This window comes from Cryptomeria japonica, chromosome 1, assembly GCF_030272615.1.
Source record: "Cryptomeria japonica chromosome 1, Sugi_1.0, whole genome shotgun sequence".
Taxonomy (NCBI): Eukaryota; Viridiplantae; Streptophyta; class Pinopsida; order Cupressales; family Cupressaceae; genus Cryptomeria; species Cryptomeria japonica.
In genome coordinates this window covers 105,547,639-105,570,948 of record NC_081405.1, presented here as the reverse complement: position 1 = coordinate 105,570,948, position 23,310 = coordinate 105,547,639, and the positions used below count along the sequence as shown (strand labels likewise).

Here is a 23,310-nt window from a genome sequence, read left to right as displayed (position 1 = left end):
GGGAATCAGACAATCCATCTATAATTATCACAATCTTGTGTCTTTCTGAAATTTCAGTAACTAAGACTGCCAATTTTTCAAATTCAAAAATATATTGCTCAACAGTTCCAGTTTGCTTAAGCTGAGTCAAATCCTTAAGATGTAATTCAGGATCTTTAGAATCAAACCTATCAATAAGTTTCTCAGTGAGCTCAACATAAGTACCTATCAAATTATGACCCAAGGTTATTTGCCCATGATGCCACCATTCATGTGTTACACCGTCCAGATGTAATGCAACATATTTAATTGCCTCCTCTTCCAACATAGGGTTTAATTGGAAGTATGTGTCTAATTTTTCCACCCAAGCCCTAGCAGTTGTCTTACCTGATCCATCAAAATAAGGAATGGACATTTTTCCAATTTTCCTTTGCAATTCACTGTTGTTTCCTCGCTGTCCTCTTGCCCTATGTTTCATTCTAACATCTAAATATTCTCTAAATGTCATTGTTGATCTGAATTCTTCTCCAGAACCTAACCAATCCTGATGTATTTCTTCCTGAATTTCTCTTATTGTAGGTTCATTTTCCGGCAACTGGTTTCTAGCAGTAAATGTAGGCATAAATGGTCTAGTTGTTCCTGTTCTTTCTGGCTGATTATCGACTGACTGTTCATCTCTAACCCCATTGTTTCCCCCATTATTTTGATGTTGATTATTCTGTCTTCCATTATTTTGGTGCTGATTTATATTATTAGCCATAAATTGGATCATCAAGTTGGTCATTTTGTTAACATTATCTTGCATATCTTGCTGACTTCTGATTAATGCAGCCAATAGGTCCCTATTGTTATCTGGGTCTCCCATGTTGGTTTCAAAAATAAATTCCTCGTCAGTTTTGGTGTGGCTATCCTCAATTTCAAATGGAATAGATTAACTACTCTGAGTTAAGAGTGAGTTTTGAAATCTCTTTTGACGAGCCCTAGTACTTCGGGAATTATAATTTCCCTGGTGCATACTCAACTGTGCATTAAGTTTTCATGAAATTTCAACACCCTACAAGCTGGCAAGATTCAAAAGCTCTGATACCACTGTAAAATTCCCTAACCAAACTTTATTTCCATTCAATGGTATAACCAAAATGCAACAGATGATTGTATAGCCGAATGATAGCAATTAACGTCTCATAACATCTTTATTTTAATCTGATTGTTCTATACATTGCATAGAGATTCTAATTCTATTGAATAGCCACTGATAGACCAGTATCGTCTCAATTTACTGATATTGGTAGCAATTTATTCTAATAGAAAACGGAGGAGAGAGTTCATTTTATAATGCACCTGGTAGTCTGGTTGCCAGTTAATCTTCACGTTGTTGTCAGGATGGCTGAGAACGCTGAACCATGGGTTTTCCAACTTCCGATAATAACCCAGGCGGATATTCTTCCAGTCTCGATCACTTTCCAGTCTTGCGTTGTTGCTACGTTAAACCCGAACTTCTGCATCTTCACAGGTGACACGCACGACATATCCTTCTGCAACTCCCACGTGATATCTGCTTCCTCCTAGACACGGCAACGCCATTATTTCCGCCACGTACTACTGGTATCTCCCGACGCAGTGAAGGCAAGTTCGCTATACAACCCGATATCGAGTCACAGAGGATTCCACTGCTACGTGAACATGGTTGTGTTACAGATTACAAGGCCATTGTATTAGAGTAACGGGGTGTTGTACTACCGGTATCTCCCGACACAGTTCTTGTTTGCAATCCACGTCTTCCGTATTAAACACCAACGGAGCCTTCACTCTATCTTCCTGCCAATAATGATGCTTCTATCATACTCTGAAACCAATAGGCCAGTTGAAACTGATGAAAGGCAATTTCGTCTTCGATGTGTTTACACACGTGGATTTCAATTCTCTTCTTTTCCATCCCCCTAAATTCTCTTGATGCCATCCTTTATTTGCCCAAAGTTGGTTATTCCCGTAATAGTTAGAGACTAATTACGGTGCTTTTATTAAAAAAAAAACTTCATTAACATACTTTCATGTAATATTGATTATTTATATTAATAAATGGAAAGGTAATATAAAATAATTAATATCGTTTAATCTTTTTGGCAATTATTTATTAGGGACATTACAGGATCAAGCAACGGGGCTTCAATGGTAGAAATTAAGAAAGGGAGTGATTTCAAGAAACTAGTCTTCTCCTCAGCCCTCTCTAGTCAAGTCACCTCCAGTTCCAACACATGGGTGATTGACAGCGGAGCATCTCGATACATCACTGGATTTCGTGAGCACCTAGATACACTTGTGGAAAATTCAAATGAAGAAGTGACAATTGGTGATGACTCAAATTATCCACTTATGGGAATAGAAACCTGCAATATCAATCTAAAGTCAGGCATATCCCTACAGCTGACTAGAGTTCTATTTGTACCTAGTATAAAGAGAAACCTTGTCTCAGTTTCTGCACTTGAAGATAAGGGTTACAGATTAACCTTTATGGAAGGAAAGGTACTTGCCTGGCCAAAGAACTCCACCATCAAGAAGGCCCACACCATTGGAGTAAGACAAGGGAGCCTCTACAGACTTTGCACCACTCCACCTCAAGCCTTGATTCATGAGACTCCAGATTCAAATGAACTTTGGCACAAAAGATTAGGGCACCTTCATTTCCATGCCCTACCTAAGATAGAGAAGATGGTGATTGGCTTACCCAAGCTAAGTCAAAATTCTGAAGGAGCTTGCAAGGGGTGTGCCTTGGGAAAGAATACTAAAGGGTCTTTCAATTCTAGCAACAGTAAATTCAAAAATTTATTAGAATTAGTTCATTCTGATTTATGCGGACCCATGTCTGTACCCTCCTTAGGGGGATTTTTATATTATGTAATATTTGTAGATGATTATTCTAGGAAGACCTGGATATATTTTCTGAGGTACAAAGAGTCTGAAGAAATCCTTTCTAAATTTAAGGAATTCAAAGCTCTTGCAGAAAACATGACAAGTAAGAAAATCATAACCTTAAGAACAGACAATGGGGGGGAATACACTTCTGATATGTTTAAAGATTATTGTATAAATGTTGGGATTAAGAGGGAGTTAACTGTACCTTATAACCCACAACAAAATGGGGTAGCTGAAAGAAAGAATAGGACTATAGTAGAAGCTGCTAGGGCTATGTTGTTTGACCAAAATATAGAAACCTCATTTTGGGTTGAAGCATCTAGGACAGTTGTGTACATTCAATATAGATGTCCTCATTCTCTTCTTGATAATAAAACCCCTAAAGAAGCCTTTACTAGTAACAAACCTAACATAAGTCATCTTCGGATCTTTGGGTGTCCAGTCTATATTCATGTACCCAAAGGAAAGAGATCAAAGTTAGAACCTTCTGGAAATAAACGCGTATTTGTTGGGTACAGTGAAACCTCTAAGGCTTACAGAGTATACACACCTGGTCAAAGGCAAATTGAACTAAGCAGAGATGTCATCTTTGAAGAAGACATAGCATTCAGGAGATCCAAAAGCTCTAATGAATTAGAACACCAAGATCCTCCTACAAGCATGGATGAGGATTCCACCCTTGAGATTCAGAGGGAGACCCCTAAAAACGTTGAGCATGAAGTTCAAGACTTACCTTTAGAAGAACATTATCCCAAAACTAGGAATAGACCACTTTGGGCTAAAAAGATGCTTCAAGAAGCTGAAAATTATGCTGCTCCAAAGGGGATCTTCAGAGAAAGTAAGACCTAACCTATTTTACAGTTATACTTCCTTGATGAGTGAGATCATTGATGCAGAACCTTCCTGTGTTGGAGATGCTCTCAAGCATCAAGTTTGGAAAGATGCTATGTCAGAAGAGTTTTAGTCAATTCTGAAAAAAGATGTCTGGGATATTATGCCTAGGCCTTAAGGCAAATCTGTGGTATCTTCTAAATGGCTCTTCAAAATCAAACATGCAGCAGATGGCAGCATTGTGAAGCACAAAGCAAAGTTTATTGCCAGAGGTTTCTCACAAAAAGAAGGTATTGACTATGAAGAGACATTTGCTCCTGTTGCCAGATACACTTATGTCCGAGCAGTTTTGGCTATTGCAGCATCTAAAAGATGGAAAGTCCATCAAATGGATGTTAAGACTGCTTTTCTGAATGGTAAGATTGAAGAAGTTTATTTGGAGCAACCTAAAGGTTTTGTGATTCATAAGGCTGAATCACATGTCTGCAGATTAAAGAAAGCTCTATATGGACTAAAACAGGCCCCCAAAGCATGGTATGAAAGAATTGATCACTATCTCTTGGAATTACGGTTTTCCAAGAATGAAGCAGATCCAAATCTCTACTACAAGGTAATCAATGGTGGATTATTAATTCTTATTTTTTATGTTGATTATCTACTAATCACAGGAGAGGATAATTGTATTTCTCGATGTAAGAAAGAATTAGCTTCTGAGTTTGATATGAAAGATTTAGGAATTCTTCACTACTTCCTTGGATTGGAAGTATGGCAGCAGGCAAATGGTATAATCCTTAATCAAGGAAAATACACCATTGATATACTCAAGAGATTTGGAATGATGGATTGTAGATCCATGACCACACCTATGGAGACAAATCTGCACAAGCTAAAGGAAGCAGTTGCAGAATCGGAGTTTGCAGATCCTACCCTCTACAAACAGATTATTGGATCTCTAATGTATTTGGTAAACACAAGACCTGATATATGTTATGTTGTTAATGCACTAAGTCAGTTCATGTGTGAACCTAGAGAAATACATCTTGTTGCTGCAAAGCATATTCTAAGATATCTTCGAGGAACTATTGGTTTTGGTCTAAAATATAAACATGTAGACCTTGACCTACATGGATTCACTGATTCTGATTGGGCTGGAAGCGTAGTTGACAAGAAAAGCACATCTGGATGTTGCTTCAGTTTAGGATCGGGAATGATCTCATGGATATGTAGAAAACAATCTTCAGTTGCTCAGAGTTCTACATAAGTTGAATACATTGTAGCCTCCATGGGAGCAAGAGAAGCAGTATGGCTCCGGAAATTGATTGTAGGACTGTTTGGTCAGCCCTTAAATCCTATTGTCATCTATTGTGACAATCAGGGTTGCATCAAGCTTTCAATGAATCAAATATTTCATGACAGGTCTAAACACATTGAGATTCCTTATCACTATGTTCGAGATATGGTGGAAAGGAATGTGATCCGACTAAATTATATTAGTATAGGTGATCAGATTGCAGACATTCTTACCAAGCCTCTCTCCAGGATCAAGATTGAACACTTTAGAGATAAACTTGGTATGGTTGAAAATGTTATTTAATTTTGAGATAAAGTCTCATTTATTCTGATATACTAATATATTTAAGATGTTTAATGTGTAAACTCTTTTATTTGTCATGTGTGTTACTCCATGACTTCATGCCCCCTGCCCCCCCTTTGAACATAATTGAAGGGTGACGACTTTTCAATAATGAACACTTGTTTCAAATTGATATTGTAAGGTGACGATTTTACAATTATCAATTATCTATCTTGATGGATATCATGTGACTTGGTATCTATGGACATGTCATGATAGTATATATATATCTCTAAGACATTATGGTAGATATCAGTTGGTTGATATCATTAAATAAACCATAATTATGATAGAGATCTTCATGGTGAATATTATGAACATAATATTCGTGGACATGCCTGTTGACGTGTATTTTGTACACAATCATACACAGAATAAAATACCCAAGGGTACCTTATCCTCTCTTGAATAAAATCTCTAACTGCTGAAGATATCGCAAGAAGGATCAGTTAGGGTGACTTCAATGTTCTTTTAAGTAGGGTCTCTACGTGTGGATAAGCACCAGTGGTCGTTGTGATTGCTGTTTCATCAAGGGGTCTTACGCCAAATCCGAACTGCGGGAACAGGGTTTCCTAATACTAACAAGCTCTCAAAAAAGATCAAAAGAGTGGGGCTTGCAAGAGATAAAGTATAATCTAATCCTAAGAATGACTCAATGTGGACGAGACTTGGCAAGATTCTACCAACTTCAATATTGCCATAAAGTAACAACTCAATTGAAATTGATGCGATCTTCTAAGGTAACAAATGATTTTTCAATTCATCAAGGATCATAGACACTACCACGAAGGCACATATCCAAGATACAACAATGATTGAAAGTTTAAGTGATTCAAGTTGATCCAGTTGACCACGCAAGGCGTTCCTACAATCAGCAAGAAGCTAGTGGTTTGGAAAGTGAATCTCACCGACGATCAAGTCCAACACTTTGTCCTTCAAATTAAAACACTACTTTGATTGAGAATGATTCAAGAAAACGAACAACCATGAAGATAACCACAAGAATTGCAATAAAACACCATAACTTCAATATTTTATTGATCTCAAAGCCATCATGAACAACAATTGTTTGAAATTCCTTCTTCAAAGCTCAATCTTGCTACAAAATACTTGCTTCTATCAAATTGCTAATCTCTAATCACTAATGCTGATATCTAATCTCTAGTTTCTAGTTTTCTAGTTACAAAATGAAAAGAAATGAGGGTATATATAGCATCCTCAATTACAATGAACGGTCCAGATCAAAAGAAGATCAATGGCCAAGATTATGACACCTAAACCCTAATTAGGGTTTTATTACAAAAGTTCCCCTTTTATTGCACAACATTAAATGCATAGCCAAATATTAAATTTTGGCACAAAAATCTAGGAGACATAGACCAATGACAATTAAGGTGCCACATCATCTATAACAACCTCTCATCTAGAATCTTATTCCCTTTCCAATGCTCCTTTTTAGCATATGCAATGAATCTAGACACGATTCCTTCGATCTCAACAATTGGAATCTCGGGAAGATTCTTCATTTGTTCTTCTAAGTGGATGACCTGATCGAAAGCCTTGAGAAGAGCAGCGTCCCATTCAGGTTCAAGTTCTTTGATCTTCTCAATCAAGAGCATGGTGGCAAACATCTGATCTCGTTGCTCATTTGTAATAACATTCTCATCTTTGCAAAAGATGACCTTGACTCTATCTTCTAATTCTTGCAAATCCACATCTGTCTCAACTTCGATCCTCCTGCCAAGAATAGTACGTAGTACCTCAAACACTCTGTCCTGGATCGGGTGGATAACCTCCTCAACATGATTGCATCTAGTACTGATGTCCTCGAAGAGAACTTCCTTCATCTGGAGTAAAGTCGACCACTGAAGTAAACTATGAGGTCCTCCATCCATTATCTTTTCTCGCACTAGGACCTTCCTTGATGTTTGTCTGATTACTTGCAAGACAGGAATGATAACATCCTTAGTATGAGCAAAAGCAACTACAGTTATCATCAAGTTGTGGATGACCTCAAGAACCTGAATAGCTCGGTGAATGGTCTGCATCATCCTTGTTGCAAATTCAATAGCAACTGTATGGGATTTGTCAATCCACGAGCTCATAAGCTGAACCAAACTCCTGACTCTCTCTGCCTCGCCAACTGATTCAAGGGGAAGTGCCTGTGTAGGGGATACTACTGGATCCTGACGTCTCAAAGGCTGATTGAGATGGCTAAAGTAGCCTCTCCAAGCACTGACCTCTCGCTCAAGCTTCCTATTCTTTTCCATTTCCTCCCTAAGCTTGTCTTTAAGTGCCTCAAATGAATCAGTGGCATCATCCAACGTCTGTTCGGCTGTGGGTGGACCAAGCTCAAATGTCTCTACATCATATTCCTCTGCGAGGATCTCACCTTCATACTTGTCCTTTGCCGGTGTAGCTATCTGCAATTTCCTGGATCCTGTCTCATCTCTGATCATCTTGGACATCTTAGTAGCCTTCCTCTTCTCTGTCATTTTTTGAGAATTTCCAACAAGGCTCTCTAAATCAATCACATTGTCCTCGTCTTCGATCACAATCACCCTTGTAAGTCTTTCCTTTAACCAATCTGGGATGGCCGATCTTGTTTCTCTAACCTGTATCTCATTGGGCAATGTTTCTTCTTCTCTGAGGGGAGACGTTACTTCATTATCTTCCTTATCTTCATGTAGCTTATTAGCTTGGAGAGACCCACTTGGTGACCTTCGAGGTGCCTGTCCTTCTTTATCGTTCTGTACCATTGATTCCATAGACTCCTCTATCTCAAGTGTCCTCTTCTCAGGTCGAGAAGATGTGCCGGATGAACGATCTCGGTTGGCCTCTTGCTTCTTCTTGGAAGATTCTCTTTTCTCAGGTCTCTCTTTCCTTTCCTAGCCTCTTGGATGGGGATTGCCCTCACTTACACTTCGAAGGTTGCCTTCACTTGTGTTCCTGGGATTAGGATTACCCTCACTTACACTTGCTCCTCCTTCAACTGGTTTCTCTTCCAAAGTTAAAGTCATAGATATACCTTGCTCTCTCAACTTCTGATGCTGCACATCAACCCATCTGCGAGTACAAGACAAAATTGGAGCCATCAAAGCATCTAGATCCACAATCTCGGGTTCATTCCAATATAGCCTCACTGATTTGCTTTCTCGATCATAAGATGATTGGAGATGTCTGCCACTGTCCTGAGCTTGGTCGGCCACTCTGTAAATTTTGCACTTCCTGATGAAGTCCAAAGGTAATATGGAATGCATCTTTCTTTTCACTTCAAGGTCATCCAAGAGATTCATCACAAAGTCCTCTATCTGAAACTCATGCTTATACTTTCTTCCGACTGTCTCCTCTATATGCCCGTATGGATCAAAGCTCTCTCTCAAGGCAAAGAATGAAAAAGAATACAAAGCTAACTCCTTCTCCGCATCATCCATTGCTAGAGCGTTGGGACATACCTCAACTGAATTGCCTAATATGATAGGTACAGGAACTCCATTTCCATGTCTGTGTCTGAATGCTTTCACATAAGCTGCCAACTGTCTAGTTACTTCAAGTAACACTATTCTGTCTGTCGGATATCTTGGCAACATGTAGGGAGGTGAAGGACATCCATGAACTCTAATATAAGTAAATTTCGGAAATTGGATAAACCATGCACCGTACCTCTTCACAAGCTCTTGTGCGTCCTGAGATAGCCGGTTGTGAATCCCGCCTTGCAATATCCTGGTGATGTTCATCGTGAATGTATCATTGACTAACTTGTAGTTACTTCCTGGCGGATGATGCAAGTGAACATAGGAATCACAAACTCTGACCTCGCCAGGTCCTCTTCCAATCACTCCTCGGTGAGGTAGTCCTGCATACTCAAAGCTCCTGATCAAGGCATATATGATGTATGAACTCATGTGGAAAAATTTGGTAGCCTTCAATCTCCTCAACTGTACGTCCAAGCAATGGCTAATCATTCTAGCCCAATGGATTGTTCCTTTTCCTTGAACTATCACTTGGATGAAGTAGAACATCCACTTCTCAAAATAGAAGGCTTGAGGAGCCCCTGTAACTCGGTTGAGTAGTGTTATCAAATCTCTGTACTCCTCCTGGAAGTCGATCCTATGTGGTGTGTTCGGAATCTTGCTCAGGCGAGGACGACTCTTGAGTAACCAATTCTTGTTGATGATGCTCAAGCAAGTGTCTGGATCATCTTCATACATGGACCTGGCTCCTTCTATGCTTTTATAAATCATATCTTTATGTTCTGGCAAGTGAAGAGCTTCACTGATAGCTTCCTCTGAAAGATAAGCAAAAGTGTCTCCTTCCTTGGACACTATCGATCTGGACTGTGGATCATAATGGCGAGCACACTCAATCATCAACTCATGGCACTGGATTGCTGGAGGGAAGCCGGCCGCCTTGATAATGCCACTTTCAATTATTCTCCTTGCGACAGGTGATGGCTTGCCAATGTAAGGGACCTCTCAAAACTTCTTCACACTGAAGTTTCCCAAGTTGGTATCTCCAATGTTGCTCCACTTCGACACGATCTTGGTCTCCAATTCTTCGTTCTTCTGATCTTCCTTCATGAGAGCTGGACGACTGGTGGATGCTCCCGCCTTTGGGGTCGCCATTGTAACACCTACACAACATTTCATAATAAGTAATAGATTTTGCAATGTATAAACATAGATTAGATTAGAGATTGAATTTAGGAAACTTCATGATAAGTCTTTGAGTTATCATTTCCTAAATTCGATTGAGCTACAGGAAATTCAAAATTTCAAAATTCAAAATTTAAGATATGACGATCAAGATTCAAAATTCAAGACAAGGGAAGACTTCGCCATACCTCACTTGAGAGCTAACTCTAAAAAAGCAAAATAAGGAAATCGCTTAGGCAAAAATCGAAATTTGAAGTATCAATGCGATCCTCCTCTAGCAAAGGCGCCTTCCTTGTCAACTTCGCCAACTTTTGGGGTCTTCAACGTCTTGATGGCAAATTCGCTCCACTTGAACACAAACCAAGTTCGCACTCCCCTTCGAATGGAAATTTCGCACCTCTCCTTGATGAAATTCGCACCTTGTAATTGTCTTCTCCAAATCGCATGCAAAGGATGATTGAATGATGTTTTAAAATGCCATATCACACCCCCTTTATATAAGCGCTTACCTCCTTAATTACCTCAAGGCCGACTTTTGGAAATAAGGCAAAATAAAAACAAATTTTAAATAAAAATCAAGGCCGACTTTTTTTAAAATATGGAAAATAAAACCCAAGCGCCCCAATTTATTTATTTAAAATAATAATTAATTAATTTAATGCCTTCGTATTTAATAGTTTCGATTTTTAAAGGCAAAATTAATTAATTAAATGTCTTGTGCGCACTTATTAAATGCCCATTTTAATTAAAAATATCGAGGTTTATCGAAATTTAGCATTTAATGCAATTTGAAAATGATTGGCGCCAAACACGTGAGAGATGAAAAGGATACAAACCATATCGCTCTGGTCCCTGGGAGAGGGACAGGAGCGATCTAGCATTTTGCTCTTGAATTTCTCGCCTTTTACGTTCAAAACCACCTCCCCCACGTTGAAACTGGCATCTACATTGGGAATCTCGAGCTTGATCTATTCAATTTTGTAGATGAATGCCTCTTAAGATCATTATCGCCCTGGTCCTTGACTGGAGGACAGGAGCGATCTTGCATTTACTCCTTGGTCTTCGCCTCCTTAATCACTAATTTATATCACAAGGCAAGTAACAACTTTATTCTTTCATTCCACGCATACTTACTTGTCCTTTACAAGGCAAATTTGATATTCAAGTGAATATCGCTCTGGTCCCTTGGTGAGGGACAGGAGCGAACTTTGAATTCTAGCTCAAATTTGTCATCCTTTTAACCTTAACTCCTTGTTCATCACCTTTCAAATGACATTTCGGATCTTGTGTAACCTTGCTTTGATGTGATCTGGGAAGAAAAATGATTGATTTTATGAATATCGCCCTGGTCCTTGACTGAAGGACAGGAGCGATCTTTAGTTTATGGTGCAAATCCTTCATCATATTGATATCAAATTGTCTTCAAGGCGTAAAATGATGTTCTTTATTCCTTCTTGAACATTTGAAACGAACGTGGCCTTCAAAGTTTAAGCATATTTGACTATTTCGCTCTGGTCCCTAGGAGAGGGACAGGAGCGAACTTTCACTTGTAGGCTTGTTCGTGCTTTGCCAACCTTCAAACTTGTTTTCAACGGACTCATTATGCTCCCCTTCATTCATCTTCGACACGAAACTCACTTTAACTTCGTGGGAAATTTGCCTAAGGAAGAAATCGCTCTGGTCCCTTGGAGAGGGACAGGAGCGAACTTGGGCATTTCCATCACTTTTGCGGTCTTTGACACTTTACTTTCTCTTCGAGGCGTTCCAAACATCATTGCCCCCTTGTACCTTGGTCTGGATTCATCAAAAATCGGAAGGGAAGGCAAAATAACTAAGATTTCGCCCTGGTCCTTGACTGAAGGACAGGAGCGAACTTGCATTTGTAGGCTCAATCATTCTTTGCCAATACTTAAAACTATCTTCAACGGATCCGCCAAGCTCCCCTTCACTCATCCTTGACATGGAATTTGCTTCATCTTGGCGAGAAACTTGTCTAAGGAAGAAATCGCTCTGGTCCCTGGGAGAGGGACAGGAGCGCCTAGGACAAAATAGGCTTCACTGGCGTCTTGCACTCTTCAAAATTATATTCAATGGATTCATTACGCTTCCTTTGCTTGCCTCAAACTTAACACTCACTTGATCTTTGCCCAAAACTTGTTTTATAAGGAAAATCGCTCTAGTCCCTGGGAGAGGGACGGGAGCTATCACTAAAATTCGCCCTGGTCCCTGGCAGAGGGACAGGAGCGATTTTGCTTCTAGGGCCAATTTTCCTCATTATGGTACTTTCAAGTTATATTCAACTGATAAGATGTACTTCCTTTGTTCTTCTCAAATCGCGAAATCATTCAAATCTTTCAAGGACAAGGCAATTTTGGATTTCAAGCTCCGGACCTTCAGTGAGGGACAGGAGCGATTTTTGTCCTTGAGGGCAAAAGTTCAACTTTTTATTGCAAACGACTCAATCCTGGCGCTCTATCATGTTGATTTCACCTTCCATTACGTCCTTGACGCTTCAATTTGATCAAAATGAGGTCAAAATGTTCTAAGTGAGTCATTTCGCCCTGGTCCTTGACTGAAGGACAGGAGCGATTTGGCCTAAAACTCCAAAAATTTGCCATTTTCGAATCTCAAAATCTTTCAAAACCTCCAATTCGCGTTCAACTGCATCTCCTGGCGACCCTGCACAAGACAAATGAAATAAATTAATAACCAGGATGCATAAAATATCATTTTCGCCCTGGTCCCTGACTGAGGGACAGGAGCGAACTTGCTTCCACAGGCCAAAATATCAAGTTTTTAGGACCTCAGTCACTTCACAAGGCAAAATTAGGTTATTTCCAATGCCTGGGATCAATTATCAAAATTTCCAAAATTTGGTCAAAATCACTCAAACAAAATTTCAAAATTCCATCATCAACACTTAGGCAAAAAATCGGACCTGCATTCAAATTTTTGACTGAACCTAGACAGACTTACTTGACCCCTTGACAATTCACCTTACTTTAAAATTGCATCTTACGAGAGGAAGCTCAACAATCTTCAAAATTTGGACTAGACACTGGCTTGAAAACATCAAAACGGAAACCCTAAGGCCTAACCCCAGTCCAGACGACTGACTCACTAACCCAAAACCCTAAAAGAAGAGAGAGAAACAGGCAAAACCAAGCAAAAAGAGGGGGTCCCCATTTTAATGGGGCGATGTGTGAAATGGTCACAACAATGCCATGAATCATTATCAGCATGGTAGGCATCATGTGACTTGATGCCAGTGCACATAACTTGATAACTATGAGTTATGGTGAGTATCATGAGACTTGATATTCATTGTTGAACCATATCTCTAAATATCACTATGGTGTGATATCTCTTCTCTTCACAATCAATGGATGAATTGTGATGTTTTCCCTAACATGAAATGTGTCCTCCCTAGTTAAGAGGGAGTGTTAATTCTTGTAACATTGGCTTTGCAATTTCATGATTCCAATGCATAAATTTGATTACATGTTAACATATATAATAATAGATTGACTATTAGTATATATGTTAACAAATAATGAATAAATCAAAATTGAATTATTGTGTTTGCCACCGGTTACACCGTTTCATGTTATCGGGTTGTGATTAAGCGATTCTTAATAAATCATGCTCCTCACGATCGGTCAAGTAAATGATCTTTAATACTTGTTAACATGTTGTGGTAAGTGGTACGTAAGGAAGAGATGTGTCTTCCCACGTGGGAAGACATATCTCTTCACTACGTAACCCCTCATTCACATTTATAACATGCATACAATGAGGAGCATGAGGACACCGAAATCAATAAGTGTTGTGCATCCTTCAATTCACACTACAGCAGTTCAAATACAACTTTCAGGTTATGTCTTCATCTCTTCTATCTTCTTGATCACAGAATTTGAATAAACTTAACGAAATATGCAATGGGCCTTCCTTAATACAACTCCTAGGGCACTGCCACTAGCATCACAATCTACCTGAAATACCTTGTTAGAATTTGGAAGTGCCGAAATAGGTTTCTTTGTAGCTTTTTGTGTCAACGAATCAAAACTCTTGGCTGCCCCTACAGTCCATTTAAATTTTTTCCATCTCCTCTCATTGTTTCAATTAAGGGTGCACAAATGCTGTTAAAATTCTTAATAAACTTTGTATAAAAACCAGGCCAATCCATGAAATGATCGTACCTCAGTAATACTCCTCGATGTAGGCTATTCTATGATAGGCTTTACTATTTCAAGATCCATCTTAAGACCTTCAATTAAAATTATAAATCCCTAATACAATAATTCTTTCTTCACAAAGTTACATTTCTTCAATTTTATCTTCTCTTCTCTCACCCTTCAAAAACTGTAGGAACATGCACCAAATGGTCCTCCACACATTTGCTAAAAATTTGAATTATCATCTGAATAGACAATAACAAACTTACCCAAAAATTCCTTGAATACTTCATTCATGAGCCTCATGAACATGCTTGGTGCATTATTTAGTCCTTATGAAATATCCTTTGATAAGCAAAAACAAACAAAAACTCTACGCTAGATGCAGCAAATACATTTTTATTGATTTCCAGATTTCTGGAAATAAACTGGAAATGAAATAAACAGAACCATTAAAAAATTTACTGTCTGAAGACATGTTCTACCTTATTACATATTCTCCAAAGCACTCACAAAACTTAGTGTCTGCGGATAGCTGTTTGTATCCCTGAAATCTTCATGAAACTTTGAGAACTCAGTGACTTCTAGAAGTCTGGAATGAGTTGTGGACTTCCTAAATCCTGAACTTCATGGCTGATTAAACTAATACGATCCTCAACGGATGCTGGATGTTGATCCCACGCAGTTACACTAACATGCAGACCTTGGGTGGCCGTCCAAGCTGGTTATCACGGGGTTTTCGTCCCAAGGCAGGCAAAGAGAAATAATAAAAATCAGAATCATCAATAATATATCCCCGCTTTAACTCTTCTCCAACCTTAAGAAGACAATCAAGAAGACAATCAAACCTAAAATCCACGCCCACCCTAATTCCTATAAATCAGGTGGCTTTCTTAATCGATTCCAGTCATAATACTTTTCCCTTAAAAGTATTCATCAATTATGTATTTAGCGCCCCCTCCATAAAGGATAAGGAATCTAAAGAAAATGTTTGGAGAATGAATTGCAATGGCCCCATCCTCATGACTGAAAATCAGGAGTCACTTAAGTGAACATGGACTCCGCCACCTTATTGAAAACAACCTCCTCTTTATTCACTAAAATCGACTAAGTGTTGGAGGAAAACTTACACTTGGCGAGTTGTTTACTGAGCTACAGCGGCACTATAGAGGGGACATGACACCTTATGGCATTACCTACCATCCATACAATCCTTCTTTTGTCTTGAACGTTGTCTTCTATTTATCTCCTAATCACATCCGATTTGTTGATATCCACTGTTCAAATCTATCTTTGTCAAGTACTTTGCTACACTTGTGCAATCCATGATATCATCCATCCTTGGCAAAGAAAATCTCTACTTGATTGTGATTTTGTTGATGACCCTGGAATGAATGCACATCTTCCATTCTTCATCGTTTTTGGGTGTTGGTATTCCAGGTAATGCACATGGACTCAAACTCTCTCTGATTAGTCCCTTTCTCAATAATTTGTGAACTTGTCTATTCAACTCTTCATTTTCTATAGGAGCCATTCTATGGGATTCCTTGTTAGGCAAACTAGCTCTTGGTATCAATTCCATCTGATAACTTATGCTTCTTACTAGCAGAAGACCTTTAGGTACATTGTCTGAAACTATATCTTGGAATTCACCAAACAAATCTGAAACCTCTACAAGTACATCTTCTCCTTTAATGCCGATTTTACAAATCAAAGCAAAGCACATTTGTTTGTGATTCATTACATCCGAAAAAATTCTACCATCTACCAAACAAATTCTAGCATTGCCACATACCTCACTCCATCTTTTGTCAAAGAGTAGGTGTTAGCAAGGTCATCATGAATAGCACACCTATCATATTACCACGGCCTTCCCAATAACAAGCGACATACATCAATAGGCATAATGTCACACAACACTTCATCATGGTTATCTCCAATCTTAAACTTTACCAAGCATTGTTTATTAACCAGAGATATATGACCCTTTTTCAACCAAACAATCATATATGTATGTGGATATTATATTCTTTTAATATTCAGCTTTGCAAGCATTTCTTCATTAACCGGATTATCATGCTTTCCATTATCAATGATAACATTACAACCAGTGTTCCTTGGGGACGCGTCCCCCCCTTTTTGGCCGCGTCTCGGAGACGGGAACGTATCCAGGACAGGGGGACGGGGATGCAACATCCCCCGCCGTCCCGCCACCGCCACCCAAGCGCCACCGGAGACGGAGAGACTTCTCTAAGTCTCCCAAGGAGACATGGAATCTCCTTGGGAGACGTCTGGGCATCTCCCCGTCCTTCGAGAGACGTACAGACGTCCCTTGAGGGACGGGGAGACACCCAGATGTCTCCCATCGCCCCCATGTATATGCGAAGTTTAAAATTAAAATTTAAAAATTTGACTTTTTTGGGGGTTAATGGGTAACCCTAATTGGACATGGGCCAATAGAAAAATAACACCCGCGCTGCCCCTTGACCCCAACTTGGGGGCGCTACCCCCAAACCCCTGTCGAAAAATATAGGGGGAAACCACACTGATGGAAGTAGGGAAAATTTAACCTCCGAGTCTGATTAGGCTCCATATAACAACATAATTAGCATTGAAGAAATATTGGTATTTAGATTTAGTATTTCAAATTTCCTATAGTTTCAATTGAAATGTAAATCTTATACTATTATACTGTCATACATCTTTTCAAAACTAGTTTTTCAAGTACTATATGTATATGTATAACTATATCAACACCACCACCCCGCCGCCGTCCCCAAACTTAGGCCCTTGGTCCCCTTGTCCCGGAAACCCATCCCCCCATCCCCAACACCGGTGGAACACTGATTACAACATTTACCTCCTAAATTACACTTTGTTCTGAGAGAAACTCTTCATTTGCCTCCTGACTTCCACTATATGCTTAATTCACACAAGAGTATACTTGTCTTGAGAATCAAGAGGTGGCCTTTACAGAGGAATCAAGCAATTTATAATCAGTCCCTTCTAACACTATATGCACCAATACAAGAAATCAAAATCTGAAGGTTTAAAGATCAAATACAATACAGCATAGCAACCAAGAGAATGTGGTTTAGAAGTAAAAGATTAAAAATTTATAGTCAACCATTCATCGTCAGTTCTATATGATCCATAAGGACAATTTGAAATGGAAATTGGAGTACAAATAGGGTACACTGATTAATTGATACTTTAATAGTACATAATTAATACTTTAATAGTACATAATTAATACTAATTGTGTTTTTAAACCATGATTTCCAGAAAGCAGAAGACTAATATAAAATTCAAGCACTTTGGCTTACTCAAATATTCATTTGTACAAACCATGAATATCGATGATTCCAAACAAAAAGATAATTTTCAGAAAAATGCAGAAAAGAAAAATCTGAAATAACTTTTGAAAATTAATACTACATACAACAGAAAAATTGTCGTTGAACACCTCTAAGCGACCCGTGTAGTACATATATGTAACCTGAAACAAAATAAAATGTGAAATCAGTGAAAACCAAACTTCTGATTGTCTTGTTTGCAGAGTGCTAATGTAAATAAGTTCTCTGCAAAAATCTGTTTAGAAAAATATCATCCCCCCACAAACGAAATAAAGTATTTGCTAGTGTCCACCAATAACCAATGACTATTTAATGGGATTGTAATTAGTACCATAAACAAAGACAAAGAACATATTAGTACAACCTGAATGAATGTTAACCAGCTCAATAAATGCAGTGGCTAATGGAGCTTATAATGTTTGAAGGATTTCTGAAACTATTCCTATATAGCCATTAAGAAAGAGGGCAGTCACTAAAGTAAAGCCACAGATGATACTATAGCTATTATTGGAGCATGAGGCAATGTAATCAACCAAGAAAGCACCTTAATACCACAAACAGAGACAAGCAACAGCTTAGTACAATCTGAATGAATGCTCACCCATTCAATATATGCAGCAGCTAAGGCAGCCAATGAAATTTGAAGGCTTTCTGAAATTATGACCATTAAGATAGACAGTGTTGGCTACACTAAAGTCATTAATAATAATAGTACATCAGTTAGTGATATAAGATTTCCACAATCCATAGAATTTCTTGTAGTAGATTTCTAGATAAGATCGTGTGCAAGTTTTTTTAGATCAACATTTCGGATCACACTCCGTGATCCATCATCAGGATGCATGAGAGCATAAGAAGTAAAAAATTGCATCCTGATGATGGATCACGGAGTGTGATCCGAAATGTTGATCTAAAAAACTCGCACACAATCTTATCCAGAAATCTACTACAAGAAAGTACATCAGTCATCAAAGCTGAGACAATTAAATCAACCAAAAAATTGCACCTTTTCTATAAAGATCAACTCTCTTAAATGAACTCAATAGCTGAAAAGATAGTTAGGCTCTTGATGGCAGAGCATTTTTTAAGACTGGTTTGTAGAGGAAGTAAAAGTTTTCAAGGCAACAATTTCTGCTCATTTACTAAGAGCTTAGCTCCATGAAATACTCCTTTTTCGTTACATAATACATCTGCACATCTTCCAAAATCTGATAATACATGATTTAAAAACAGCCCCTGTTAGCTCTAGTTATTGACAATAAAGTTGAAAAAAAATTGTTTGCATTCCCAAAGAAAAAAGGCTTCGGTCCAGAAAGCATTCATGCAAATTTATACAGAAAAAAGGAAGGGGCAAACATTGTTTTAGTGTCCATAAATCACCAACGTAGATCAACGGGACTTGAAAATACTTGTAGTTACATAAAAAGATTGGCATGGTAAAAATATCACTAGGATTTAAAAAGCAACAAAACACTAAACTATCGAAAGCATAACTAGAGGGTTTACACCCACAGAGGGTACTGCCATAAATACTGTTATAAATAGCAACGTGAGGTAAGACCTCTCAAGGAAGCAAGAAAATAATAAAGACCCAAAGCTAGAGACCAAGGCTAGAAATCAGCATTGTCATGTACAAAATCAGCATCAGGTCAACCCATATTGTATGATCTTAGTGCAACTACAAAAACCCAGAGCTAGAGACCGAGACTAGAAACAATAGTCATATGTGGGTGATATCAGTGTGGAAGTGCCAATGGCATTACCATCCACCACTACAAAAGGACCAATATAGTATCTAATACGATCCATAAAAATAAGTTCAAGGTTAAAAATGCCAGCCTAGAAAGTCCTAGAAGAAAGCAAGGCACTTTCCTACGAACCTCCCCTTCCACCCAAAGCCAATGAATCTCCAAAGATAGAAATTGGTAGATAATATGTTCAAGTTCCTATACCCTGAATTGAAAGCAAAGCAAATTAGACTGTTCTTAATATCAATCAGAAAAGCACCTTTGATGCCTTAATGAGAGTGAGAGAACTGAGGTGTGCTAGTAGCAGCTCACAAAACACTCCAGTAAGAGGAGGATATCAAACCCAATAGCCCTAGCCCAAGATGATAACCATTGTGCCCTTGTCCGAGAACAGAAAAAAGGTGTTAGTTTTAAGTTTGTTTATATTGCATATTGAAAGCCAACTGTTTAGAGTTATAGGGTTTAATTGTTGTTACAAGTGAGCTTCCTCTTCTAATATGAAGAAAGGTTTTACCTTACATGCTCTTCACTTTTATGTTGACCTGAAAGGGGCAAATAATAACACTAACAATATCAATGCAGAAGCAAATTGGTCTCATAATACCAACACCATCAACATTGAAAAACACGAGGCAACCCTCTCGAAGGGTGGAAATGCCAAACATTGGTATCCCTCAACAAGAAGTTGAACCATTGAAGGACTTGAGTCTTGTGACGTTTTCACACATCTCCCCATTGCAAATGAGGGCCCCCACTTTTTTTTTCTTTCTAGGTTAGTTGTCGAGGGCCCCCACTGTTTGTTAGGAGCTGATCAGTTCTAGTCTCTCTCATTTGGATGAAATGAGACACAACGCTTCCTTTTCCCAACCAAGCTTCCGACCTGCCTCTTCCAACACTGTCAGTGGGTGCCCAAGCCCACTCACCCCATCTCCATGTTGTCCTGAAAGGGGCAAATAATAACACTAACAATATCAATGCAGAAGCAAATTGGTCTCATAATACCAACACCATCAACATTGAAAAACACGAGGCAACCCTCTCGAAGGGTGGAAATGCCAAACATTGGTATCCCTCAACAAGAAGTTGAACCATTGAAGGACTTGAGTCTTGTGACGTTTTCACACATCTCCCCATTGCAAATGAGGGCCCCCACTTTTTTTTTCTTTCTAGGTTAGTTGTTGAGGGCCCCCACTGTTTGTTAGGAGCTGATCAATTCTAGTCTCTCTCATTTGGATGAAATGAGACACAACGCTTCCTTTTCCCAACCAAGCTTCCGACCTGCCTCTTCCAACACTGTCAGTGGGTGCCCAAGCCCACTCACCCCATCTCCATCTACCCTTTCATTTCCATTTCCATTTCCATTTCCTTCCATCTTTTCATCCTTCCACTTCACCTTCTCCCATTCTCCATCCATTCTATATTTCATACTTTCCTTTCCTACATCTTCTATCCCTTCCCACATCTCACCTCTTCCATTTCCCTTTCCTACCCTTCCCTACCTTCACCTATCATTATTATCTCACCTATATCTTATATCTCTCCATCCCCCAATACCTCCCACTTTCTAACTTCCCATTTTCTACACCCTTCCTTTCATCTACTATCCTACCGTCCTTTCATCTCACCCCACTTCATATCTATCTTCTACTTCTTAATACCTCTCATAACTATCACTCCCTATATCGTCTAACCTCATCTCATATTCTTTACCCCCTTTTTTCCCTTAGCATACCCCTCACTAACCCCTTACTCCCTTCCCAACCTACCCACTACCCACACTCTTTTACCACCCTAACTCCTACCCCTACCTATCCTAACCCACCCCCCTTAACACCCTTCATAACCCTCCTTGCTATCCCCCCAGAACCCATCCCACTTAGGATATACGCCTTAACAACCCCCTACACCCTACACCCTACACCCAAACCCTTGCTATCTCCTTATAGCTCCCCATGTTCCAGCACCTCCCTTATAACCCCCCGCATCTTCCTTTCCTAACTCCATATGACCCCACCGTAGCTCTTATCCTACCCCTCTTACCACCTTCATACCCCCGTGGCTTTTCCTTAAAACTCATTCCCTTCCACCTCATCACTTTTGATTCCCCCCACTACCGTATCATTGTTTGGGCCCACCACAAACTTTAACATAGAGACTATAAAAAAAATTTAAGGCATTACAATTTCCTTTGACTCCCCTTTTTTTCTACCGTAGAATGCTTGGGCCCCACCAATTAAACAAAGGACAGCAAGATGTTTCCAAGGCATTGATGATGCCATTTCACTAGCTAGATGACCACTTTTTTGGAGCAAATTCTGCTTGCGATTTCCTTTGCTTATTTACAATGCACCGACATAAGCACTCCCTTTGACCATTCAAGAAAGGCGAATTAAGCCTTGCATTTCCAGCTGGGCACAGGCACCAAAGACACGAATTAAAGATAGGTATTTCTTTTGCCATCTCAGATCAGCAAATTAAGGGATAGTGCGATTTTCCTTGATCATTCCAAGGCACGAACTAGGCATTGCGATTTCTTACGCCCGTCCAAGACAGTGATCACACGTTTCATTGTTAATTCTAATATGCGCCTTAAGGAAATATGATTGAATGGGACCTCTCTTTGCTTTTGTCGTAATTTTAAAATAAAGTGCTGAGTGTCTTCCTTTAGATAGGTCAGCGAGATGTGAGTTTATATTTGCAATGGTTAAGCTTGAGCGATTCACCTTCAATTTCAAAATTTGGCTAAGGCATGGAAATCAAAGAACCATCTCGTCCTTTGACCAAAGCTACCCGTCCTACACTAGAACCATCTTGTCCTTTGACCAAAGCTACCCGTCCTTTGACAAAGTACATCTACAACTTGACATTTAGAGCCTCTCCTAGCAAAGGTAAAAGGGCTCGTGGCATACCATTTAATGTGTGCGAATGCGAAGCAATTCATTTAGTAGACACAACGAGCAAGAAATGATACCACCTTTAATCCAAAAGATGTGTAGGCTACACATCTAATTTGCTGAGCTCAATTTGATCCTAATGATGCATGAGATGTGTCAAGTGCGCCTCTTCATCTTGAACCTTGTCACGATGCAAGTTGGACACCTACATTTAAAAGTATGATTTTCAAAACCCAAGGTTAGCCTCAGAGATCTGTTACAAGGCAATTAATATATGTTGCTGGGACTCATGAATTAATTGCAAATATTTAAAATGGGTAACAAGGCACCCTTTGTCAGAAGATGTGATCTGTCCCTAAGCATCTATATTAATTGTCTGATCATTTCATGTGTTCAAACAGATGAATCGATATTTGCAAGTATCCTTGAAGACTGCGATTTCAACCTGCCTCATTGTTTAAAGGCAAAGTATATAGGCAGCGAAGCAAGATGGTGATTGAAATTATGACAAAATCGTTGAAGAGCAAGCGCGATGGTGACACATAGAAAAGCAGTCTTTATACACAGTGACATTTACCCAGCTACAGCAATTTGAAGTTTATTATTTCTGATCATAACAGAGCATCGAAACTAATTAGTATCATCAAGGCACAAGTTCTTAATCAACAGATTCATCAGCAAATTGAAGGAAAAATAGCGATCTAAATTCTCACACAGTGAGAAACGATTCTGATTTTGACACAGCGAATTGATCATCTTCTACAATAATATTGTCTCCAGATTGAGGATATTCAAGGCATTGAACCTGATCTTTGTCTGTGACAAGCAAATTTCTTGAATCAACGAATTCTGGAAATGAGATCATCAAATTTACATCAGCAAACTCAGCAAAATTCAGTAATTGATTGAAGAGCGCACTCATTTCAAAGAAGGCATTTCATGAAAAAGGAGATTTATATAACCAGTCAGTTTTGAAACATTTGCAGGTCTGAAAAAAATACAAAATCAGAACTCGCTTAGGTCTGATTGGTGGAAAAATAACAAGCTAATCACAATAACACAGATAACACCGATATACACACGAAACCCCAATGCGGGGAAAAACCTGCAAATGTTGAATCTTCGA

General features: G+C 39.0%; 1 protein-coding gene across 2 annotated transcripts in view; it reads right to left on the bottom strand.

Annotated features, from left to right (window-relative positions):
* Positions 1 to 23,310, bottom strand: part of LOC131040649 (enhanced ethylene response protein 5) — a 128,291-nt gene that overhangs the window by 59,253 nt on the left and 45,728 nt on the right. The window contains exon 7 of one of the 2 annotated variants that reach the window (XM_057973605.2): positions 17,653 to 17,685. In XM_057973605.2, coding sequence (XP_057829588.1) covers positions 17,653 to 17,685 — 33 coding nt within the window. Of the gene's footprint in view, positions 1 to 17,628; positions 17,686 to 23,310 lie in introns of both variants that reach the window. The other variant, XM_057973604.2, reaches the window with a different exon arrangement.